Source organism: Otolemur garnettii, unplaced genomic scaffold (genome assembly GCF_000181295.1).
Source record: "Otolemur garnettii isolate 467f Iridium unplaced genomic scaffold, OtoGar3 scaffold00024, whole genome shotgun sequence".
In the NCBI taxonomy this organism is placed as follows: domain Eukaryota; kingdom Metazoa; phylum Chordata; class Mammalia; order Primates; family Galagidae; genus Otolemur; species Otolemur garnettii.
Genome location: NW_003852419.1, coordinates 4,453,084 through 4,474,423, shown reverse-complemented (window position 1 = coordinate 4,474,423; position 21,340 = coordinate 4,453,084). Strand labels below are relative to the sequence as shown.

The 21,340-nt window shown below is 44.6% G+C and overlaps 1 protein-coding gene across 1 annotated transcript in view; it reads right to left on the bottom strand.

Annotated features, from left to right (window-relative positions):
• The window catches only part of PRKCE (protein kinase C epsilon), a 324,332-nt gene that overhangs the window by 74,222 nt on the left and 228,770 nt on the right, over positions 1 to 21,340 (bottom strand). Inside the window, exon 10 of the mRNA XM_023512137.1 lies at positions 14,049 to 14,203. Within this exon, the coding sequence (XP_023367905.1) occupies positions 14,049 to 14,203 (155 nt within the window). The remainder of the gene's footprint in view (positions 1 to 14,048; positions 14,204 to 21,340) is intronic.

The window sequence follows — 21,340 nt, the reverse complement described above, 5'->3', positions numbered from 1 at the left end:
ACTGGGCGCTGCAGCTGCTCACACCGGTTCACTAGCACAGACTGTTAAATCTTCAGAAACTTTGTGAGCTGGCTGTCGAATGTGGATAGCCTGAAATTGGCCCTGAGGGAAGTATTTATATCATGGAAATCCTCAAATGCTACAAGTCAGGCTGTGAAGTCTCTTTTGAAAACCAGTTTACCAGCACACATCATCAAAACACCAAAACATCTGGGTCACTGAGATCAAGTGACCTTGGATAAGTCACAAAGTGTAATTTCAGTTTATTCATATATAAAAGATGGAATTAGAGCAGCTAACCTCTCAAATATTCTTGCACTTCTGATATTCTATCACACAGCAGGCTCATCTTTCACAGCTCCCACATGCTCCCGACACAACCCACGATACACGTGTGCTTACAGTCATGTACCAGCCCCTCTGGGTGGGCTTCCTGGCCATCCTCCCCCCACCCCCGGGCATTGAGCCCCAAGGACATAGTAATTGTTTAGACCCACAGACCCAGTTGGTATCCCCCTCCCCGCACCAAGCCTGTTCCCATTCCTTGGCCCCCCTCTTCTATGTCCTCTTACTCTGGCCAACTCCTACTCATCCTATTGTGCCTTTCTGGGAGTGGTCACCTCCCCTAGAAGGCCTTCCTGGACTTCCTCCATATTAGCTGAGGTGTCCCTGGCTCTGTGTTCCCTGGGCAGCACCTTATAACTTCACTGTCATATCTCTTATCGGTTTCTATTGCTATAGTTTGTTTCAATGTCTGTCATCCCTGCCCAAATTCAAGTGCCAAGAGGGCAGAGCCTGTGCCTCTTCTCCCCACTACAGGGTCTCGAAGGCCTGTACTTGGTGCACCAACGACAATTTAATTGTCGACTGAATAAATGAACATCTGCTTAAACACACTGGTCTCCAAATAGACTTTTTCTTGATTGCTCCGCAAAACAGATGAACAAACTCAGACTGAAATCCTCCTCTCAAACACGCTTTTGCATGAGCAGATTCACAAGGGAGGGAATTTCATCAGAGAGTTGTACCACTTCCAAGAAAGTATTGATGCATGGGCATGGGATTCTCAGTCCTGACAGGACCAGGACTTTCAAAGCAACCACCCCCTGCTCCCTGCCAGGAGTTCTGGCTCACAGGGTCAGTTACAGCCCCCTCAAGGCAGCTCTGCTCACCAGAGGGATAAACACTTAACTTGGCAACATCAGAAGCTCAAAAGCTATTTGTTTTGATTAAGAGGATGACAATGGGTAAATTAGAGGCGTGGGGTGGGGGGGGAGGAACGCACAGACCATGACTTGATATACACAGAGCAGAACATGGGACTACCTGCCAGGGAAGCCTCAAGTTCCAAGGAATTGCAGGAATTGTGGGCCAGGATCTCTAAACTCTCCTTTGGGGGCACCTGGGCATTCTTGCTACTTAGGTCCAGGCTTACCCTCCTAAGCCTTACTGAAGTAATTTTGAGACAGCATTTTTAGAATTTCATTTCCAGGATCTGTTTAAGGCACTCCTAAGCAAAACAATCTTAAGATCACAGAGCTGGATTATTCAATCCGGCCCTCATATTTTGTGGGTAGGGAAACTGAGGAGAAATCATTTCCCTAAGGCCAAGTTCATCAGAGTTCTGGCCCTGGTATTGCTTTCACTTCAGTAATTCATCAACCAACACTGTGAAGATCAAGACATATGGAATGGGGCCGTGCCCACAGAAAGGAGGCCCAGGGAGAGGTCCAGCAACAAGTTCACTAGAAAATGTCTCCTGTGGCCAAATATGTTCACAAAATTCCCCCACTTCCCTGGAAGTGTTTTTTAAATAAATTTGAATAGGTCAGTCAAGAAATCATGGGCCACTGGGTACAACCAAAAATTCATCATAAAACCTGTGGAAACCCTATGGGATCATTCAACCAAGAAAGGGTCATAATGTAACATAAAAAGCGCTGTAATATAATGAAGCAGATGCAGACTTAAGAGGAGGAAGAAATACTGAACTTTGCTGGAAAGGGTGAGGGAAAATGAGCTGAAAATGCACCTTACAAGAGGAGAAAGAGTTAACGAAAGGCGTGTTATTCCAGAAAGACTATGGTGTTCCCAGGCAAAGGCACTGCGGGGTGGAAATGTGCTGGGTTGTGACTGTTGATGCTCAGGATCTAGGTAACACATGCACGTTGCGTATGAGTGTGTCAGAGGTCTGCCAATAAGCACCCATGTGAGGCTGGAGAGGTGACTCAGAGGGAGCTTGGTGGGAGAAGCCCCGGGGAAGACAGCAAAGGTTATCGTGCAGGGTACACAGAGACCTGTGTACAATCCCAGAGATGAAGCCAAGGACAGGCTCAGCTTGTGAAGGGCTTTGAGAGAGGCAGAAGAGTCTGGATATTGTCTGGAGATAACACAGAGTCACTGTAGGGTTCTGAGCAAGACAGTGCCCTAATTCCTAGCCTTATGTGACCTAATCAGCTAGGAATGGTGAGAGAAGAGAGCCAGAAGGAGAGGGAAGGTGGCAACAACAGCAGTATCAATCCTTTGGCCTATTGCCTCAACGAGAGAAGCCAACTAAGTGTGGTCCCCACAGCCTCGCTCACTGTGGTACCCTGGTGGCTCCTCTCCAGGCTCCATCACCTGGGAAAAACCAGCCACCTGGGAGGCACCAGAGACCAGCCCTGGGGTTCCACACAGGACTCTGCTTACCGACTGTTGGCTGAAATGGTTCCCATTTTCAGTAGCTCAATCATAAGCCAAAGGCATTGAAGAAACAAAAAACTCACATGACCAACCGTTGCAGAATTCAGTCCCTGCTGTTGAATATATTGTATTAATACTCGGTCTGAGATCTCTGCTCTCTATAGAATACAGCATAGTTGTAAAATAAAAGTAAAACACAGATATCGAGGACCCTTTCACAGGACAGGTGATGATGCCTCACGTTAGCCCTTGTTTGGAAGGCTCTAACTAGACGAGGTGTTTTCATCTATTTGCCGACTGCCCGGACACATTCGTGGTGAGATTTCTGAGATGTACAAAGTGAATCTTGCCAATTGTGCACTCGGCCACTAATAGCAGCTAATGTTCAGTGTGCTTACTCTGTAACAGAGTAACTGTTTTCCCTTTATTGATTCATTTGATTCTTGCAATTTCGCTGTGGGGGAGGTAATGTTACACATGAAGAGACCAAGGTTGAGAGATGTTCCTTGCCCCAAACCCTACCCTCTAGTGGGAAGCAGAGGCAGAGTTTGAGCCCAGGGGTCCCAGAGTTATTTTTGGATTCTTAGTTCTATGCTAGGTACCCTGAAATATACAAGTCATATGAGATGACAGGGTCCTTGAGAATTTCTTCTTTGAACACACATTACTAACTAAAAGACTCAAACAAATTTAATCAGGAATTTCCCTCTGGTTCCAAACTTCCTGTTTGCTCTGAACTTCTGATGTCAATGGCAGTCAGAATTCTACTTCTGAACTGCTCAGCAATAAGGTGGCTTTCTCAGAGGAATGTAAACTTGGCTCTCATCCCAACTAGCTTGGTTTCTCCTCCCTCCTCCCTTCCCCTTTGTCACATCACAACGATTTCAGCCCCCACTATCACCAACAGGTAATGTTGCCTGACATCAGTGTAGGGTACAGATGATCTCACTCACAAGATAAATTTAGACCCCTAAAAATGTGACTACTCCTGAGAAATTCATGCTAGTATTTAGTATTCTTTTATTAAAGGGTCAAGCCCTTCAGTTATACAACATGGCAGAGGGACCGAAACATACATTTTCAAAGTCAGCTTCATTGCTAAAGCAGGTCATGCAGGGAGTGGGTGGTGGGGAGCCCATGAAGGTGGTCGACTGCAAAGGGAGACTGACAGGGAGGTTGAGGCACCAAAGTCAGATTTTGTAGCTTTCCAATGCAAGCGCATCTGTCAACTGTCCCAGCCCACGGGTTGCTGTCATATACATTTATTGAAATGGAATATTGCCTGGTGATGACAACAGGGCCCTTCCATCAACAGGCCCTAGACTTGCACAAGGGACACAGACTGGCACGTCCACTGACTGGCTCCTACCAAACCGGGGCGTCACTGCACCGCCACCATCACAGGTGTGGCCCTCAAATAGCCTCCAGGGCCATTTTTATGTCCAGTAGCTCATCTAACTTACAACTTCTGCAGTCCACAGGTCTTGCTGTCTTTTTAAACCTTTGTTAGCAGCACCATCTTACAGAGGAAGAAACTGTGCTCAGAGAGATGATGTCATCTGCCCAGGGCTTCCCACTTAGTAGGCAGCAAGACTGGGACTTGCCTGGGTACTCTGTATAAATTTGCTAGAACCACCATAACAAAAACGACAGATTGGGTGACCTAAACAACAGGAATTTGTTTTCTCACAGTTGTGAAGGCTCAAAATCCAAGACAGAAGTGCTGGCAGGATTGGTTTCTCCCTGGCTTGCAGACAGACGCTGACTTCTGGTATCTTCACCCAGTCTCCCTCTGATTGCTTGCCTGTATCCTAATCTCCTTTTCTTTTTTTTTTTTTTTTTTTTTTTGCAGTTTTTGGCCCAGGCCAGGTTTAAACCTGCCACCTCCAGTATATGGGGCTGGCGCTCTACTCCTTGAGCCACAGGCGCTGCCCCCAATCTCCTTTACCTATAAGGACACCAGTTGCAGTGAATTGGAGACTATCCATATAACCTCATTTTGCCTTAATTACCCTCTCAAAAGTCTTTGTCTCTAATTATAGTCACATTCTGAGGTACTGGAGGTTAAAGCTTCAATGTACAAATTTGTGGAGGATGCAATTCAGCCTATCACACCCTCTGACTCAAACTGTAGGCTTTCTACGCATCCAGCCAATATTTCTGGAACTTACCAGGTACCAAAGATTGCACTCAGCATGCCTGCAAATGTTTTCTCATGTAATTTTCATGCCCTCTCCCCAGTGGTGTGTGTTATAATTCCAGCGATACAATGAGGAAACTACATTTCAAACAGTTTAATTATTCTACCCTAAACACAACAAAGACAAGACAGACACAGGATTCAGTCCCAGTCCTCTGACCCCAAACTCTGTTCTGTCTCCAATATCCAAGTTTGCTTCCCATACAAAGCCATGGCTGCAGCAGCAGGGACCAGGTGACCCAACAGTAGCAGGGATGGCAGTGAGATATGGCAAGATCTCATTTTAGAAAGAGGATAACAACAGTATCTACCTCACTGGGCTGGTGTGATGATTAAAAGAATAAATGCAAAGGGCTCAGAAGAGGCCCTAGCTTATAACAAAGGCTGAATAAGTATTTTGCTATTACTGCTGTTACCGCTACTGTTGTTATTGTGGTTATTGATTTTTGCATAAAGAGGGTAGATTTTGAACATCCACAATTACCTTTCTCTCCTTTCCACGAAGATATGGGGAACAAAGAAAGAAACACAATTTTGGAAGCTGGGAAGCAAATGGATGAGCGGTCACTCACTCAGTAGACCCGAGAAAGCTGAGTCCTGAACCAGTGATGGAGAAAGAATAAAACTCGCCCCACAGAATTCCACCACCTACCACCAAATCAGGCAGAGGCTGTAACAGTTACCTATGGCAATGAGGGTGATGGGGAGAAGGATAAGATAAAAAGATGGGGCTGAGAAGCCACTGTAAGTCAGATTCTCCTTTTCACTGTGCTCTAAAGTTTATAGTTTATTCTCTAGAGAAAGCAACATGGTTTCCAGACTGGGCGTGGGCATCAGAATACAGGACTGAAACAGGAGAACTGAACATCATGTCGCGTGGAAGCTGCGTCCTCCCACCCTCTTCCTTCACTTGGCTCCTGAGGTTCTGGCTGCCAGGCCCTCTCACTTTAGGCAGAACAGGATTCTAGAAGAGTCTTTCCAGGTAATCTAAGCATGTCAAGAGGAAAGGCCTAAACATTTTGATAGACATCTCCCAACTAAGTGGCCAGCTGGATTAGTCTATAATGAACCCCACACTGATGAGTCCCATATCTGATGACAGTTTAAGAGAGGGAATCATTAAAGAAATAAGTAGGACATTTTCTAAAACTCACAGGCTTGATTTTCCAAATTGAAAAGATCTATCCAGGGCCTGGTTCAATGAACGGCAATAAACCCATATACCACGTCATTGGGTAATTTCAGAATAGAGGTGACAGAAAATTTCAATGAGCTTCTGGAAAAAAAAGAAATGGATCCATACAAAGGATCAAGAATCAAAATGGCTCCAGACTTCTCAACAGCAACACTGTGAGCTGGAAAACAATGAAACAATGGCTTCAAATCAAGTGGAAATGGTGTTCAGTCCGGAGTCTATGCCCAAACTCTTCCAGGAGGCTGAGAGTAAAATAAAGGTGGTTTTTAGATATAAAAGGAAGGCCTTGAAATTTTCCTTCTAATACCCCAAACTCCTGGAGGAGCTTCACCACAGGGATGGAGCATACAAAGACAGAGGCAGGCGTGAGCTACAAGAAACAGGAGCTTCAACTAGGATAGTGGGGAGAGGACGCTTAGGGTGACAGAGAAGGGTGACCTCGGGACAGCTCAGTGACAGGCACAGAGGTCCCATGAGAAATTCATCCAAGAACACGAAACTGATAGAATAAGGACTGCATCTAAATATCTAAGACATGCACAATCCTTAGAGAGTGGGTGGCGGAATCAATCACATGTACATAGAAAACAAAGAGATAGCTATTAACCTAGGGAAAACAAACACAAGTATAGGAAAGAAAAAGCAATGAATGCATACTACCTGACAGCATAGTATTTCTCAGTCGTGATGAGTGTAGACTATATAAATATTCATTTAACACAAATTACAGTGAAGTATATTGAGAGGACAATAGGCTGGGGAGGTTGGGAAGATGGTTAGTAAGTAGGTGGGAGACAGAACTAAATCTTCATCTTCCATAGTGGAAAATCACTAGATAATATGTCAAATGTTCTTTTTAAAGTAACAAAAAAAAATGTTATTTAGAAATACAGAGGTCCAGACCCAAAGAATGAGATGCAAGAGTTGATGGTTGCATTTTCAAACAGGGTAACTGGGAAGAGGGAGGGCAAATAAATACTTTTTATTCCTCTAAACACCCTTAACTCTTTATCTATATATGTATCTTTGATTAAAATAACATCTAAGCTTTATCTCTCACTGTGTGAACTTGGGCAAGTTACTACCCAACTTTAATCTCCAAGCTCTGCCATTTGTAAGTCAGAGGGGTGAGGTCATAGTTCCCAGAAACCTCCCTAATTTAACATTCACTTGTGATTCCTGCCACAGTAGTTGGTATCCTCCCATTAGAATCTCAGCCCTTACGATGTCGTGAGTGTTATGTTAAAATGCCATTTTCTATATTGGAGGAGGGGAGCACTGATGACCAAGAATAATGCTCTGTGGGAAAAACAATCTTCAAGGACCCAAGTGACTTTCTAAGGGCTGGGTTCTAAAGGACTGGCAGGGCAAAAGGAGGGGATCACCCTGCCTCCTACTCCTCTTCTGCTTTATCTCAGGTTAAACAACTTGATAACATATCAAAAGGAGATAGGAGTAAACATTAGATCTTCCAGTTATTAGTGCAGGTTTAACCAGAGTCCTCCATCAAGTCAAGAAATCCCTAACTGTGGATTTTCTATCACAACTTGGCGTGTGTTTTCTGGGTAGGCCCAGGTGGAGAGCACAGCCATGCACCTTAGTACTTGTACATCCCCCTGGCCCCTTCTAGGAAAACTCCTGCTAAGCCTCTCATTTTGGGCCCCGTTCCTAGCTCTGGAGAGAACAACACACTTAAGACAGGTTTATAAGGTGCACTGAAGTCTTCACTAAGTCTTTGTTCCTTGCTTTTAATTCTTATTTGACTTTTTATAAGCACCATGGTCAACGAGGAAAGCCTTTTGTGAGCACCTCCTGTGAGCTCGGCAGAGGTACCCTCTCTCTCCTCTCATTTTACCATTGCCCAATTCTGGTGCCAGGCGTAGGACAGGCACAGGGGATGACTGTTCTCGGGGAGTGATGGGAAGGGCTCAACAAGGGCCCAAAGGCCTAGAGAACTCAAGCATCAGGAGAGGTTTCCAACTTACAACCTCCTTTGGTGGACCAAACTTTACTGTTTGAAATGACATGTTAATTATTCATAATATATCACATAAAACGTCTTGCCATTTCTTACTTATTTTCACATCCCCTACCATAGTCTGACTTACAACAACCACTCTCCACTACCTTACAGAGGAGATGTGGCAGGTATTACCTGAATTTCACAATTGGAAACTAGCCACAAAGAGCTCCAGAAGATTCCTCAGCAGATCCTCCAGAAACTGTTTTACCCTTGTGTAGCTATGAGGTTGGTGAAGGGAAACTGACTTTTTTCCTAGCTTTCTTTTTTACAATTTATTTCAGAATATTATGGCAGTACTATGGGTCACATAGTTTGCTTTTGTATATTTTAAGTCAAAGTTATAGTTGTGCCCATCGCCCAGAAGTGGACAATGTACGTACCTGTTGGGTGGAATTGGCCCATCCCTTTCCCCCGCCCCCACTACCCTCTTAAATTTCACTGAGTTTTGCTTCCATATGAGCACAGACCTGTTGATCAACCACTCCCACTTCAGTATTGAGTACATGTGGTGTTTGTTTTTCCATCCTTGTGATACTTCACTTATGAGCAGGATCTCTTAACTCCATCCAAGTTGTTATAAAAGATACTAAATTACCATCTTTCTTTATGGCTGAATAGTATTCCATGGTATACATATATCCCGTTTTGTTCATCCATTCATGAATTGATGGACCCTGGGGTTTCCATAGGAAATTGATTTTATACCTTTATTTACTGCTTAAAGTTTTATTTTTCCTACTTTTAGAATTTAAAAAAAAAATGCTTAAAAAGGGATGAAGGACTGGGAATTACCTTTGGAGCCCAGGCGGGATGAAGGATCATCATTGTTCTTTCAACATATCTTAATAAAAGTCAAATCAAAGTATAATAGATAAGGTAACATTTAGTGAGGATTTGCTGTGTGGCAGATACCATTCAAAATTATTTAGACCTATTAACTCATTGAATCCTTGTAATTTTGTGAGCTGGGTACAACCACTATTCCCCCCTTACAGCGGAGGACATTGAGGCATGAAGCCCTTGGGTAGGCCTGTGAAATCTACATTCTTCACCACCCTCAGAAGTGCTCCTGGCTTCTGGATTGTAAAGAATAAGAAGATATATTCCTGTCTGCCACACCTGCAGCTCTCTTCTCTGGGCCCCCAGCTCCCTTGCTAAGATCACAAAATCTCTCCTTCCTGACCCATGGCCAGAGGAGCATTCTCTGCACATCACAGAGCCCACTCATACACCCTTATTCTGAAAGAAGAAAGATTCAAAATTTGAATAACATGCATGCGCACTGAGCTTGGAGTGGAGGAGAAAGTTCCCCAAGTCAACTTTGCACAGACAACTTGCCCTGCACAGCTCCCACCTGTCACCGTGTAAGTGTGTGTGTGTGTATCGCTGTGAGGATTTTAAAAGCCATAGTTTGGAAGAGTGCAAATGGATAATCAAATGTATTCTTCCACTATCACACACAAAGGAGTGCGACACAGAGGAGGGGACACAGAGACAGTGCCCTGTGCGGCCTGGGGTAGGGAACCTGACCCTAAGAGGGACCCAAGGAAAAGGTGGCTATTCCTAGCAGCTTGGGCTCTCTTTCAAGTGTAAGCCACCAGCCAGAAAAATGACTTCTTTTATTTCTTGGACTCTGGCCAATCGAGTAATTAGTTTGCATATCAATTCCAACAAGAAAGCTGGAAAATACAATCTCAGCTTCAGTAATGAGATTCATCCTCCCAAACTTGGCCTTGTCATTCTCCCAGATAAATCTCTATCACACAAATGTCACACAAAATGGTACTTCTGCCTGGCTTCAGAATATCTACAAGTAAGCAGATAAGGACACACACAGCCTCTCTGTCAGCCTCACATAGGTGGCCCCACAGCGCCCAGCTGCTGGCAGCCTGAAACAAACCAGCATGGGAAACACAGACCACACGGTCCCCACAAAGTCATAAAAGAAGAAGTGGGGTGCCTTTTAGGATGAAAGAAAAAAATTGTGTAGTGCATTAGGAATATTTCAAACAGAGAATTTTAAGAAATACACACCTGTGAAGCAGCAACCCAGTGGATTGGAAAACTCAGGAGCAATACAGGGCAAGTGTGCATTGATTACCCACTACAAGTACAGCATGGGCTCAGACTGACCGTGGAAGCACTCTTGTGTGGAGTTCCCAACCACAGAATAGGTGTCATGAGTAAAAATGCAAGGTCAGCAAAGGGAACCTGCTAAAGGCACAGTACAGAGATGCCTGGTCCAGTAGGTAAGGTGTGATTCCTCTGCCGGCCTGCTGGGCGTGGTGGGGGGACGCTGCACAGAGCTGCGGGACTTGACACTGTCCTAAAAGCATGGAATTTCTCTCAAGCTGTAATTGATCCCCAAATGCCTAAAGAACACTTCAAAAAAAAAAAAAATAGATTCCTGAAACTCATATCAGATTTACTGAATCTAAAGCTTCCATTCCAGAGTGTTATCCTGGAGTCTATATCTTTCCACCATCATCATTATTATTATGGCAAAACATACCCAAAGGTAGGGAGAATAGTGAACTTCATGTACCCAGCATCCAGTTTCGGCAATAGCTAACCCAGGGACACTCTTTTTTCTCCTATCCTCTTATCTACTTCTGCTCCTCCAGTGTTCTAAAATCTCTCTCTATATATTTTAAAGCAGGGATTTTGAGGCCATCAGACCACAGACATGAACTAGGAACCACTGATCAAGACACAGATTAACAAAATCTCAGGGACAGTGGAGGCTCAGTGGGATGAAAGAGAATGGTGTTTGGGGAAGAAAGTATGTATAAGGAAGGGAAGAGGATAAGGATCAAAAGACTGGGGCTGCCAAGGCCCTGTTTGCATGTAGGGTGTCTTTCTGAGAAGCACAGAAAGGCATCCACTTCTCCGGACTGAAGCCATCCATGTGAGGGGAGTGAGGCCAGATTGCCTCCCCACCCACTGCCATGCCTTTGACTTCTATACTGCCCGGATCACAGAGCTGAGCACAGCAGCTCCAAGGCCAGGCTGTGAGGGTGTCTGGGCCCAAAGAGGTCTGGACTGCATCTGATAAGAGTTGAAGGGTGCTAAGAAGGGCAGCGTGTGATAATCAGTCTGTGCTTTAGAAGAATAATGGGCAGCAATGCAGGGCGGGGCTGGATTGAGGCACAGGACACCATAAGGCAGTGAGCGGGTTGAGTCAGCCAACTACCACAAACAGCCAGGGAGGAGGGGAGGAGGTCTTGACAGTCAAGCCCTGATGGGGAGACATTTAAGGGAGAGAGCTGTGTAGGGTATTGGGGATAACTGGGGGCTGGATGGAGAGAGATGCTGGATACAGAGATGTGTGAGTCACTGGCACAGAGAAGTTGTTTGAAGTGATGGGAAGATTGAAATTGCCCAGGGAGAGTATTTAGGGTTAGATTAAAGAGAGATGAAGGACTTAGGGAAAACCAGCTTAGAAGATGAAAGGCAGGGAGGGAAGGAGCCAGCTAAGCTGATACAGAGATTGAGGGGGAATGGTCAAGGGAGAGGGGGAGGTGGGGAGAGAGAGAAGAGCTCAGAGAAGCCATAGAGAAAGCAGTCACTGAGAGGAAAGCATCATTTAGGGAAGCAGAGACTCATGGGAAGGCTTGGTTTTGGAGGACTTAGAATGAGAAGATAAGGACTTTGGAGTTGGACTTGAAAAGGCAGGTTGATCAGTGCTATGGAGTATAGCACAGGTTAGTCAGTTACATTTCCCCTGCCTGTCATTTACTAAGTGTGGCCTTGGACAAGTTACTTAAGGTGAGTCTCTGTATCCTGTTAGTGGAACATGGATGGCTGTTACCCGCCCTATCGGGGTAGGGTGAGGATCAGGAATGGCAGTTTTTCTTCTCGTCACTGGCACCTAGAGATGCCCTGTCCTGTTGTATGATCATTCCACACATCAACTCCTTCATCGCAACATGGTTTGTAAATTGCTTTGGGGATGGTTTAAAACTAACTGAAGTCAAGGCTCATAGTCTCATATTTACTAGGCACAAAACAAGAAGAACCACAAAATAAGAATAAAAGAAGATGGAGGGCTTAGCAAAAAAAGAAGTGGCCCTTAAGAGAGTTTGCAGTTTAGTGAAGAAACCACTTGGATGTCTAATCCTAACACAAGGTGAGCTGTGGTAGCAACCGAAAGTCTCACATGGACTGCTGGGACCAGGCAGGCAGTGTCCCACAAGGCTGCGGGGCTGGACAGAGGAGGTATAGAGAGAGGACCACAGCCAAGGTGGGAATTAGCAGGTGAGTTTGGGGAAAGTTAAGAACCTTCGTGGGTTCAAAACAAGGTGTGTGGGAAATGAGAAGAGAAAGGTGTATTGGGCTGTAGCAGATACCACCTATGGTGTCCCCCCAAGGAGTCACATCCTGGTACAATCCCATAATCCTCTTTCCTTGAATGTGGTAGAACCTACAACTTACCTTAAACCAACAGAATATAACAAAGCCGACTGACATCACTACTGCAATTATGTGACATCACATGGCAAAGGCACTTTGCAGATATAATTAAGGCTTCTAATAATTTGACTATGGAACAGTCAAAAGGGACATTACCTTGGGTGAGCCTGATGAAAGCCATTGAAAAGAGGTACGGTACAGGCCTTCCCCAAAGTAAGAGACTCAAAGTGGAAAAGTCCTGCTCTCTGCTGGCCTTGAAGAAGCCTGCCCACAAGTTTTAAAGACTCAAGGAAAACAGCTCTGCCAGCAGGCACAGGAGGATGGAGGACAAGCCCAGACTTGAGATGAGAATGCAGGCTGGCTGTCCCCTCCATAGCAGCCCGTGAGACCCTGAACAGAGGACCTAGATAAACTGTGCTTGAACTCTTGACTCACAGAAACTGCCAGATAAATAGCAGATGCTCTTTGAAGCCTTTAAGTTCATGAAGAATAAGAGGGTAAAAAAGTATGGGCTTATTTATCAGAAATTACTGATTACTTTTTCCCCCTTGCTTTGGGAAGCTAAGAGCTGGAAGAAGGAAGAAAAGCCGGGGGTGGGGTTGACCAGAGCTCGGAAGAACATTTAGCCAAGGCATTGTTTCCAGGACAGGTTAGTAAAGTTTAGATGAGTGACAAAGTTCTGGGTTAAACCAAGCCAGCTACTAACTCTTCTATCCAATTAAAAAAAAAAAAAGGAGGAAGAAGCAAAGACCAAGTAAAGAAATTGGAAGCTGCTGAAAAAAACCTTAAGGAACTTCAGTGTCCTTGTTGCTAATTATAAATATTTACTCCTCCCAGAATTCCTGACTTCACAGAAGAGCCTGCGTAAATAGCCTTGCTGTTACTGGAAGATGAGCGTGCGCGCGCACGTGAATGTGTGTGTGTGTGTGTGTGTGTGTGTGTGCGTGCCTGTGTGTGTTTCTTGGAAGGGGACTGCGCAGTAATAAAGGACTGGATAATCTTCAAAAAGTCACTTCCTGTTAGACATTGTCTAGTTCCCATTCCCCACCCCCGAGTCCAGATCATAAACCCTCAGACCCCCGAGCAACTCCTCCTTCCCTGATTCTATCTGCTGGAGACAACTAAGCTAAACAAACTCAGGAAGTGGCAAGAGATCGGGAAGGGGAGGAAGCTTGTGGCACAGAAGGAAAAAGTAAAGAGAATGCCCTGGTGTTCACGGAAGAGGGTGGGGGAGAGAGAGAAATGAAGGTCGAGCCAAGGTCACCTGGCGCCAAGCCTTTAAAATGTCCTGCTTGAGCTTTAAATCAAAACTGGCACAAACAGTGGGTCAAATCTCCCGGGGCCATTCAAATATCAACATCCACAGTGATAAACAGCCCCCAAGAAAGCTCTCTGTACACAAATTGGAACAAACAACTGATCTAAAGTAGGTTGCTAGGAGACTACTTGAGCAGAAGCTAAAGTCAGTTCAAATGTCCAGTCAAGTTTTTATTTTTATTTGTTGCCTGCAGGAAAAAGAGAAGAGAAGAGGCTACCTGTAGATGACTCCATGTTGGTGGAGAAACATGAGGGCTGACGTGACCTCTGCGGCATAGAACCGTGAACGTGGTTCATCGAATTTTCGGGAGCGTTGAATCTGAAACATGAGGTCGCCGCCGTTTACATACTCCATGACGAAAAAGAGGCGGTCCTGAAAGGAGAGAAGAAAATGCCATTTGGGTCATTTTATTGCAGCTGCCCACACAGGCCAGCATTGTGTGAGCCCAGTGTAACACAAGGACTCCAGTGGGAAAAGCCTCCAAGGTGGACAAATCCTGGTAGCACACGATCCAGAATGAAGGCAAAAGGATAAAGCACATGAATTAGCATAAGGAAAGTTGTTTTACAATATCTTTCTCTTACTTTCGTAGGCATCATCTTGCTCTAGGAAAAGGCTCCTAAGATTGATCAGGCTTTTTGACTTGTGTGACCAACTTGAAGTGTGGCCTTGGACACATCTCTGTCCTTTTGGAGGCTCCAGTTAACTTTACACATGGATGTATGGTAGGCTGAACGAAGGTCCTCCAACAGATATCCAGATCCTAACCTTGGAAATGTGTGAATGTCACCACACATGGCAAAAGTGATTTTGCAGATGTGATTGAGTTAAGGATGTTGAGAAGAGGAGATTACCCTGGAGTACCAGGGTGGGCCTTACATGCAATCACAGTTGTCCTCATAAGAGGGAGGTACAGGGAGACTTGAGAAAGGGGAAAGTAGCCAAGTAACCACAGAGGCAGGGATTACAATGGTGTAGCCACAAGCCAAACAATGCTGGCGGTCACCAGAAGCAGGAAGAGGCAAGAAAAGGAATATCTGGGTGAGAACAGCCTGGCTGATGCCTTGAGCTTTGTCCCATTATGCTGTAGTTCTGGCCTCTAGAACTGTGAGAATATTCAATTTCTGTTGTTATAAGCCATCAAGTTTGCGATAATTTATTGAGGCATGATCCTAGGTAACCAATACATTGTAACATGGAATAATGAGATTGTGAGGCCACTGTTCTCTGTGAGGGCCACTTTTTAGGCTGGAGGATGCCCTGCTAGGATTTCTATGGATTCTCCCCTTAAGGCTGCCTTCAGAACAGCTAAACCACAGTCACACGTCACTGGAGATGGCCCTTTCTTATCTGCAATCCATGGTGATGTGGAGAGAATGGACTGAAATTCACTCTACTGCTTCTTGACTATCCTAAGCTCCTAGTGAAGGGACTATTGTGCTAGGCAGTGTGCAAAGAATTATAAAGCCATCACTGCCCTGAGGGGCTTACAATCCAGGGGTGGAGATGGGAAACCTCAGAATGATAAGGTATTACAGATACCCATTGCTGTAGGATTCAGAGAAAAGGGAGCTCTCTGACCTGGGGGCATGAAGGATTCTAGATGGAGACAGGCCTTGAGAGAAAATCAGGAGAGGAGGCAAGAACCAATGCCAGGACTTGGGATAAGAGTGAGCACAGTCAGGGGCCAGAAAAACCCATGAGCAGCTCAGCGGGGGAGGAAAGATAATGCAGTAAAGGGTGAGGTGTGTAACAGCCCAGAGGGGCGGAGCACATTCTTAACATAGGTAGTCTCAGGGTGCTTCCAGGGGGATGAGAGCATGTTCTTTTCCACAAAGACCTAAGTAGAAGTAATTAATGATACTTCTTTATTCACAAAGCATCTTACTGACCTCTCTTAAAGTCCATAGCTAAGAATTGCTACTAACTCAAACAACCTTCTCCCCGCCTCCACTATCTCCAGCATTACATAGCTTTACTGGTATTGACAAAGGGTCTAGCTTCTCTTCCATTTGTCACACCCTTCTTTTTCACCCTGGCCTTGTTTTCTCCCCAGAGTACAATTTTTTACTCATCATACATGGGTTTCCTTGCTAACTACCCATTCTATCATCCATTCTCCATTCAAATCCTCATTTCAAAAGTCAGATGTTCAGGCCAACCCCAGCCCAGTGCAATCAGAATCTCTGAGAGTTGTTAAAGCTCCTCAGGTCACTCCAACCTGTAGCGAGGGTTGAGGACTACTGACTCCCGTCCATCTGGCTCCTCTCAAGGCATCTTTGCATCTGTGCCATGTAAGGAGTATAAAATATTCCCATCTCCTCCTCGTCTTTTCAAAGATTTCACCAAGAAGGAGGGTTCTCAGACTTGTATACCAGAATCACAGAGCCTTGTTAAAATTTGTATTCTTGGGCCCCTCACCTGGAGTTTCTGATGCAGATCAGAGGTAGACTCTGCAAATCTCCATCTCCAAGTAGTACCCAGGTGATGGGTGATGTTGATGTTGCGGTCCAGGGACCACACTTTGAGAACCTTTACTCTAGATCACTCGGGGCAGACCTTTCACCTGGGAAGTATGGCTGTGTCACTCATTTAACACTGCCCCAGTCCAGCTGAACCACACTGGCAGAGACAGCTGCCGATGTGCCCATTCCACAGTCGCCCTGGATTTGGACTTTGGCAACAATGGGATATTTCCTTGGTTGTGTTTGAAAAAAATCCGCATCTCTAAAGGAGAAACATCTCCCCTCTCCACCCTCCTTCCCTGGCTGCTTTTTATTTTACCAACACTGGACACACTGGTTTTAAAAAACAGGGGCTGTTCCCACACTGAATTTACCACTTCATGGTTGCAAATGACTTTATCCCTTTGCGCTCAGTTTTCTGATCTGTAAAAATGAGGATGACACAGTAATAGGACCTGCCTTACAGACCTCTCATGAGGATTAAATTATATGTTAAAATACCTGGCTCGAAATAGGTGCTCCATAAAGATGGACCATGACTATTGTTAGCAACAGTTATTACAGCTGTTACTTTTGTCATTATCATGTCGTCATTTTCTCTGACCACTAGCTCGGCAGCTTTCTTCCTCAAGCACCTCCTCTTCCAACAAGCACCCATTTCCTTTGGCTTTAAGGCTGGTTTTCTCCCTATGCTGCTGGCAGGATTTCTTCTACTGTCTGTGGGCTTCTCTTTTTCCAGCCCATTAAGTGTTGGACTCCCACGAGGCTGGGTTCTAGACCCTCCCTTCCTCATGTGGTACCTGCTGAGGGAGCTCATCTACACACAGATTCTAAGGTACCTCTGGACAGATGACTCACAAGCTTAGCTCCACCCTGCACCTCTGCTCCACACTCCAGACCCACTCGTCTAACTGCAGTTCTGACATTTCCCCCCAGGTGCCTCAAAGGGATCAAATCTAACATGTCCAAAACTGACTCCATCATCTTCTTCAGTGAACTAGTCCTTGTCCAAAGTTGCCTTTCTCAGGGAAAGCCTTCTCCCTTCAGCCAATTTTACACGGTAGAAACTCAAAGCCATTCTTCATACTTTCCTCCCCCTCATCCATCACCCCCCTCGCCAAGCCTGTTGCTTTACTGTTTGTCCCTTGGTACTTGTTACCTTCATACCTGCACATTCAGGTCCTCATGCCCCTGCAGGTATGGTTGTCTATTTCTCTCCAGCTCCACCATTCTGGCCCAAGCAACCACCATTTCCTGTTTAGATTCTTGCAAGAGCCTTATCATTCACACTCCCCTCAAATGCTGGTCGCACTATGGGTGGAAGGACCCTGCTAAAATGGGAATCTAACTGTAATCCACTCCCTTCCTTCTCTCATTCTACTGCCTAATTCTTTTAAAGGCTTCCTGCTGCTATTAGAATACACATAAAACTCCTTAACTTGCTTTGAAGCCTGTGTGATCTTCTAAGATGTCTCTCTTCCAGCTGTCTGTTCCTTGTTCCCTCTGTTCCCGGGCCTTTATTTGTTATTCCCTCTGCTGGCAATGTTTTTTCCTTTCCCCTGCCTCATCTAACCCCTCTTCACCCTTCAGATTTCAGTGCAGCCATCTCTTCTTCAAAGAAGCTGCTCCTGACTTCTCAAGCACAGTCACATCCCAACTCTGTGCTATGTTTTGTTGCAGCATTCAGCACAGTGGAGGTTTATTTGTGTAATTTATTTATGCACCCTGCCCCCACCCCAGTAGTCTGTATGCTTCATGAAGGCAGGAATTATTGGTGATTCTGCCTGCTGTTTTTTTAAGGGAATTAGACTAACACAAACAAAAATGCTGCTATAGCCTTAAAGAAAGATGGAGACTTTATCTCTTTCATGTTTATATGGATGGAGCTAGAGCCCTTTCTTCTTAGCAAAGTATCTCAAGAATGGAAGAAAAAGTATCCAATGTACTCAGCCCTACTATGAAACCAATTTATAGCTTTCACATGAAAGCTATAACCCAATTATAGCCCAAGAATATGGGGAAAGGGGAGAGGGAGGGAAGGGGCAGGGGGAGGATGGGTGAAGGGCAGGTAATCAGTGGGCCCACCCCTACGGTGCATCTTACAAGGGTATATGTGAAATTTACTAAATGTAGAATATAAATGTCTTAACACAATAACCAAGAAAATGTCGCGAAGGCAATGTTAACTAGTTTGATGAAAATATTTCAAATTGTATATAAAACCAGCACATTATACCCCATGATTACATTAATGTACACAGCTATGATTTAACAAAAAAAAAAAGTTGCTATAATTCCCTTTAAAGAACAAACACTGGTTGAACACTGTGGCCTATGCCTGTAATCCCAGCTACTCATGAGGCTGAGGTGGGAGGAACTCCTGAGCCTGGGAGTTTGAGACTAGCTTGGGCAATATCACAGTAAGACCCAGTCTCTAAAAATTTAAAAATTAAAGAAAAAAAAAAGATTTTTAGCCAGATGTGGTGGCATGCGCTTGTAGTTCCAGCTACTTGGGAGGCTGAGGTAAGAGGATCACTTGAGTCAGGAGCTGGAGACTGCAGTGACCTATGATCATACCTCTGCGCCCTAGTCTGGGCAACAGAGATCCCATCTCTAAAAAACAGTAAACATAAAAAAATAAAAACAAGCTCTATGTAGATAGAAGAACTAAAAAAAGATTAAGGGAGTTACAAGCAGCAAAGAGTGGTCTAATATTTACATTAAATATCTGCAAATTTTTATTGCTAGCTACAGGTGAGTCAGGCTGCTACAGAGAGCCTGTAGTGTGCAGAATCTGGGGATAGGGCCCCACTCTGAACACTTCAGCCACAGAGGATCTGACTGCTGCAACAACCCAGGATTTGGTTACAGCCTTGTTCCATGGATAGATGTCTTCACTTCCCAATGAGATGGTCAGCTCTTTGAGGAACACATCTTACTCTTCCTAGCAACCCCAATTAACACTAGGTAAAAACTCTGTACCCACATAAGCACTCAAGAAAAACCTGCTCATCCAACTCTCTCTCTCGGTGAGCATCTAGGGAAGAGAAGGTTCTGTTGCTTTAGTTCCTTATTATACCATGTACAACCAGCGACTAGAGCTGAGCCCGAGATAAAGTGGGTCCTGGTGCAGAAAGCCTGAATTCTTGAGCACCCACTATGGAGGAGGCTCAGATTGCTAGAAAGTCAAACATAATCCAGAGTTGGTTTCCCCATGTTACTTCTCTTGTTAACCTCACTTGGAGCTATTCTAATTTTAGCCCACTTTGAACTTGAGTTTTAATCTGCTTTCTACTCAATACAGCTCAGTGTTCACGACTTCCAAAGTATAAGTAGCATTTTTTGGTGGGGGGTACACGTTATGGGTATTTAGAAGCAAGATACTTTTTTCTTTCACTTCTTCTCCCTCTATTCAGTGAGTTTGGATTTTTTCTGACCTCCAAATCTAACACATTCGAGAAGCATGTTTTGATGTAGAGTGAGAACCTCAAGTCATTCTGGGAACTGCTTAATTACATAAACTGAAATCAAAAGAAAGCTGGCAAACCCAGCCGCTACTCATTAATCCCCTTTTGGCATCGGTAGAAAACAAAACAAAACAAAACACCAACTTCCTGGTAAAGTAAGCAATTATGTTTTCTGAAGTAATCAAAGATTTTAAAAGCCTTATTCCACCACCTCCTCCCTTAATCTCACCTGAATGTCTAAAAAGTTACGGTCTTGTGATAGCAGGTAAAACAATACAATTAGGAAAGAGATTATGTGTCATGGCCATTTAGGGTAAGAATAGTTAATAATGACCTACAAGCTGGAAGGGCCACACATGTGTTTGAAATTCCCACTGGGCTCCATTTTCCCAGAGCACTAACCTTTCCTGCCTTTGAAGGGAGCAGTAGGCCCGCCCTGTTCATCTTTCAAGGTGTGATGGGCAGCCAGATGCTTCCTCTCAGCAGCACTGCTTGTCCTGCCAGGGAGGTTTATTTGGACACGAATCCTCCAACATTTGTTGGCTGTTTTTATGTGAAAATATTCTGCAGCTTTTAAATCAATTTCACAGGTGTACCCAACAAAAGCCTGGACTTGGAAGTGTCCACCTTTGATGCGCTACTGACTGCATGAACAGTTTCTCCATCTAAGAGAATCACGGGTCTTGGTTTCAGACTCTAAAACATCTCCTCTTCCCCTCCACGTCTACATCATCTAGCCTATCAATTCAACAGGTCTTTCCTGGGTCCCCAGCGATCAGTTAGATTTAGATGATGTAAGCCATGGCTTTTGTTTCTACGAGCTAGGAACGGAGCATAGGAAACCATAGAAAGCAACACAAAATGTCTTATCCTTATGTGCTCTGCGCTCCGGTATCCAATCAGATTGTGAAACCTACATCTGGATCATATCTTGTTGGCCCCCTTAGAAAATCATCATCTATCATCCAGGTCTTAACATGTAAAGAAGATCACTGTAAAAAAACAGCCATGTGGAACTCCCTCCATATTTTCCACAGTTCAACTGGTATTGATGGAATTGGCCATTGCTATAGGAATTTGGTTGAGATAAACCGGAACTGGGGCAAGGAGCATGCTTGAGTGAAGTCTTTCTTTTTCTTGTTAAGTGTTGAACAATGTGATGTGAGGTGGGAAGAGGAGAAGGCCAGTTAGAAGTACAGCCCTGATGGGCAGAGGTCAGCAGAAATGAAAACTGCTCATAGAAATGAGGAAAGTAGGAGGGAGCCCAGTGAAACAAAACAAAACAAACTTTCCACAGACCCCGGACATAGATAGGGAGGAGAGACAGAGGAAGTGGTAGTGGTGGGGCAGTTCTGAAAACATAGGTAGGAAATAAAGAACCCTAGAAATATTTGGGGTTGTCAAATGGCACAGTTAAAATTGATAATCAGAAAAATTGCTCTGGAAGCAGAGTTTAAGATGGATTGAAAGAAGGTAGGCTGAAGCTATTCTATCTCTTCCCCATTTCCATTGCTCTGAATGTTTTATCATCTTTCAAAGATGAAAAAGAAAAACAAGCAACCCTCATTCCTCACTAT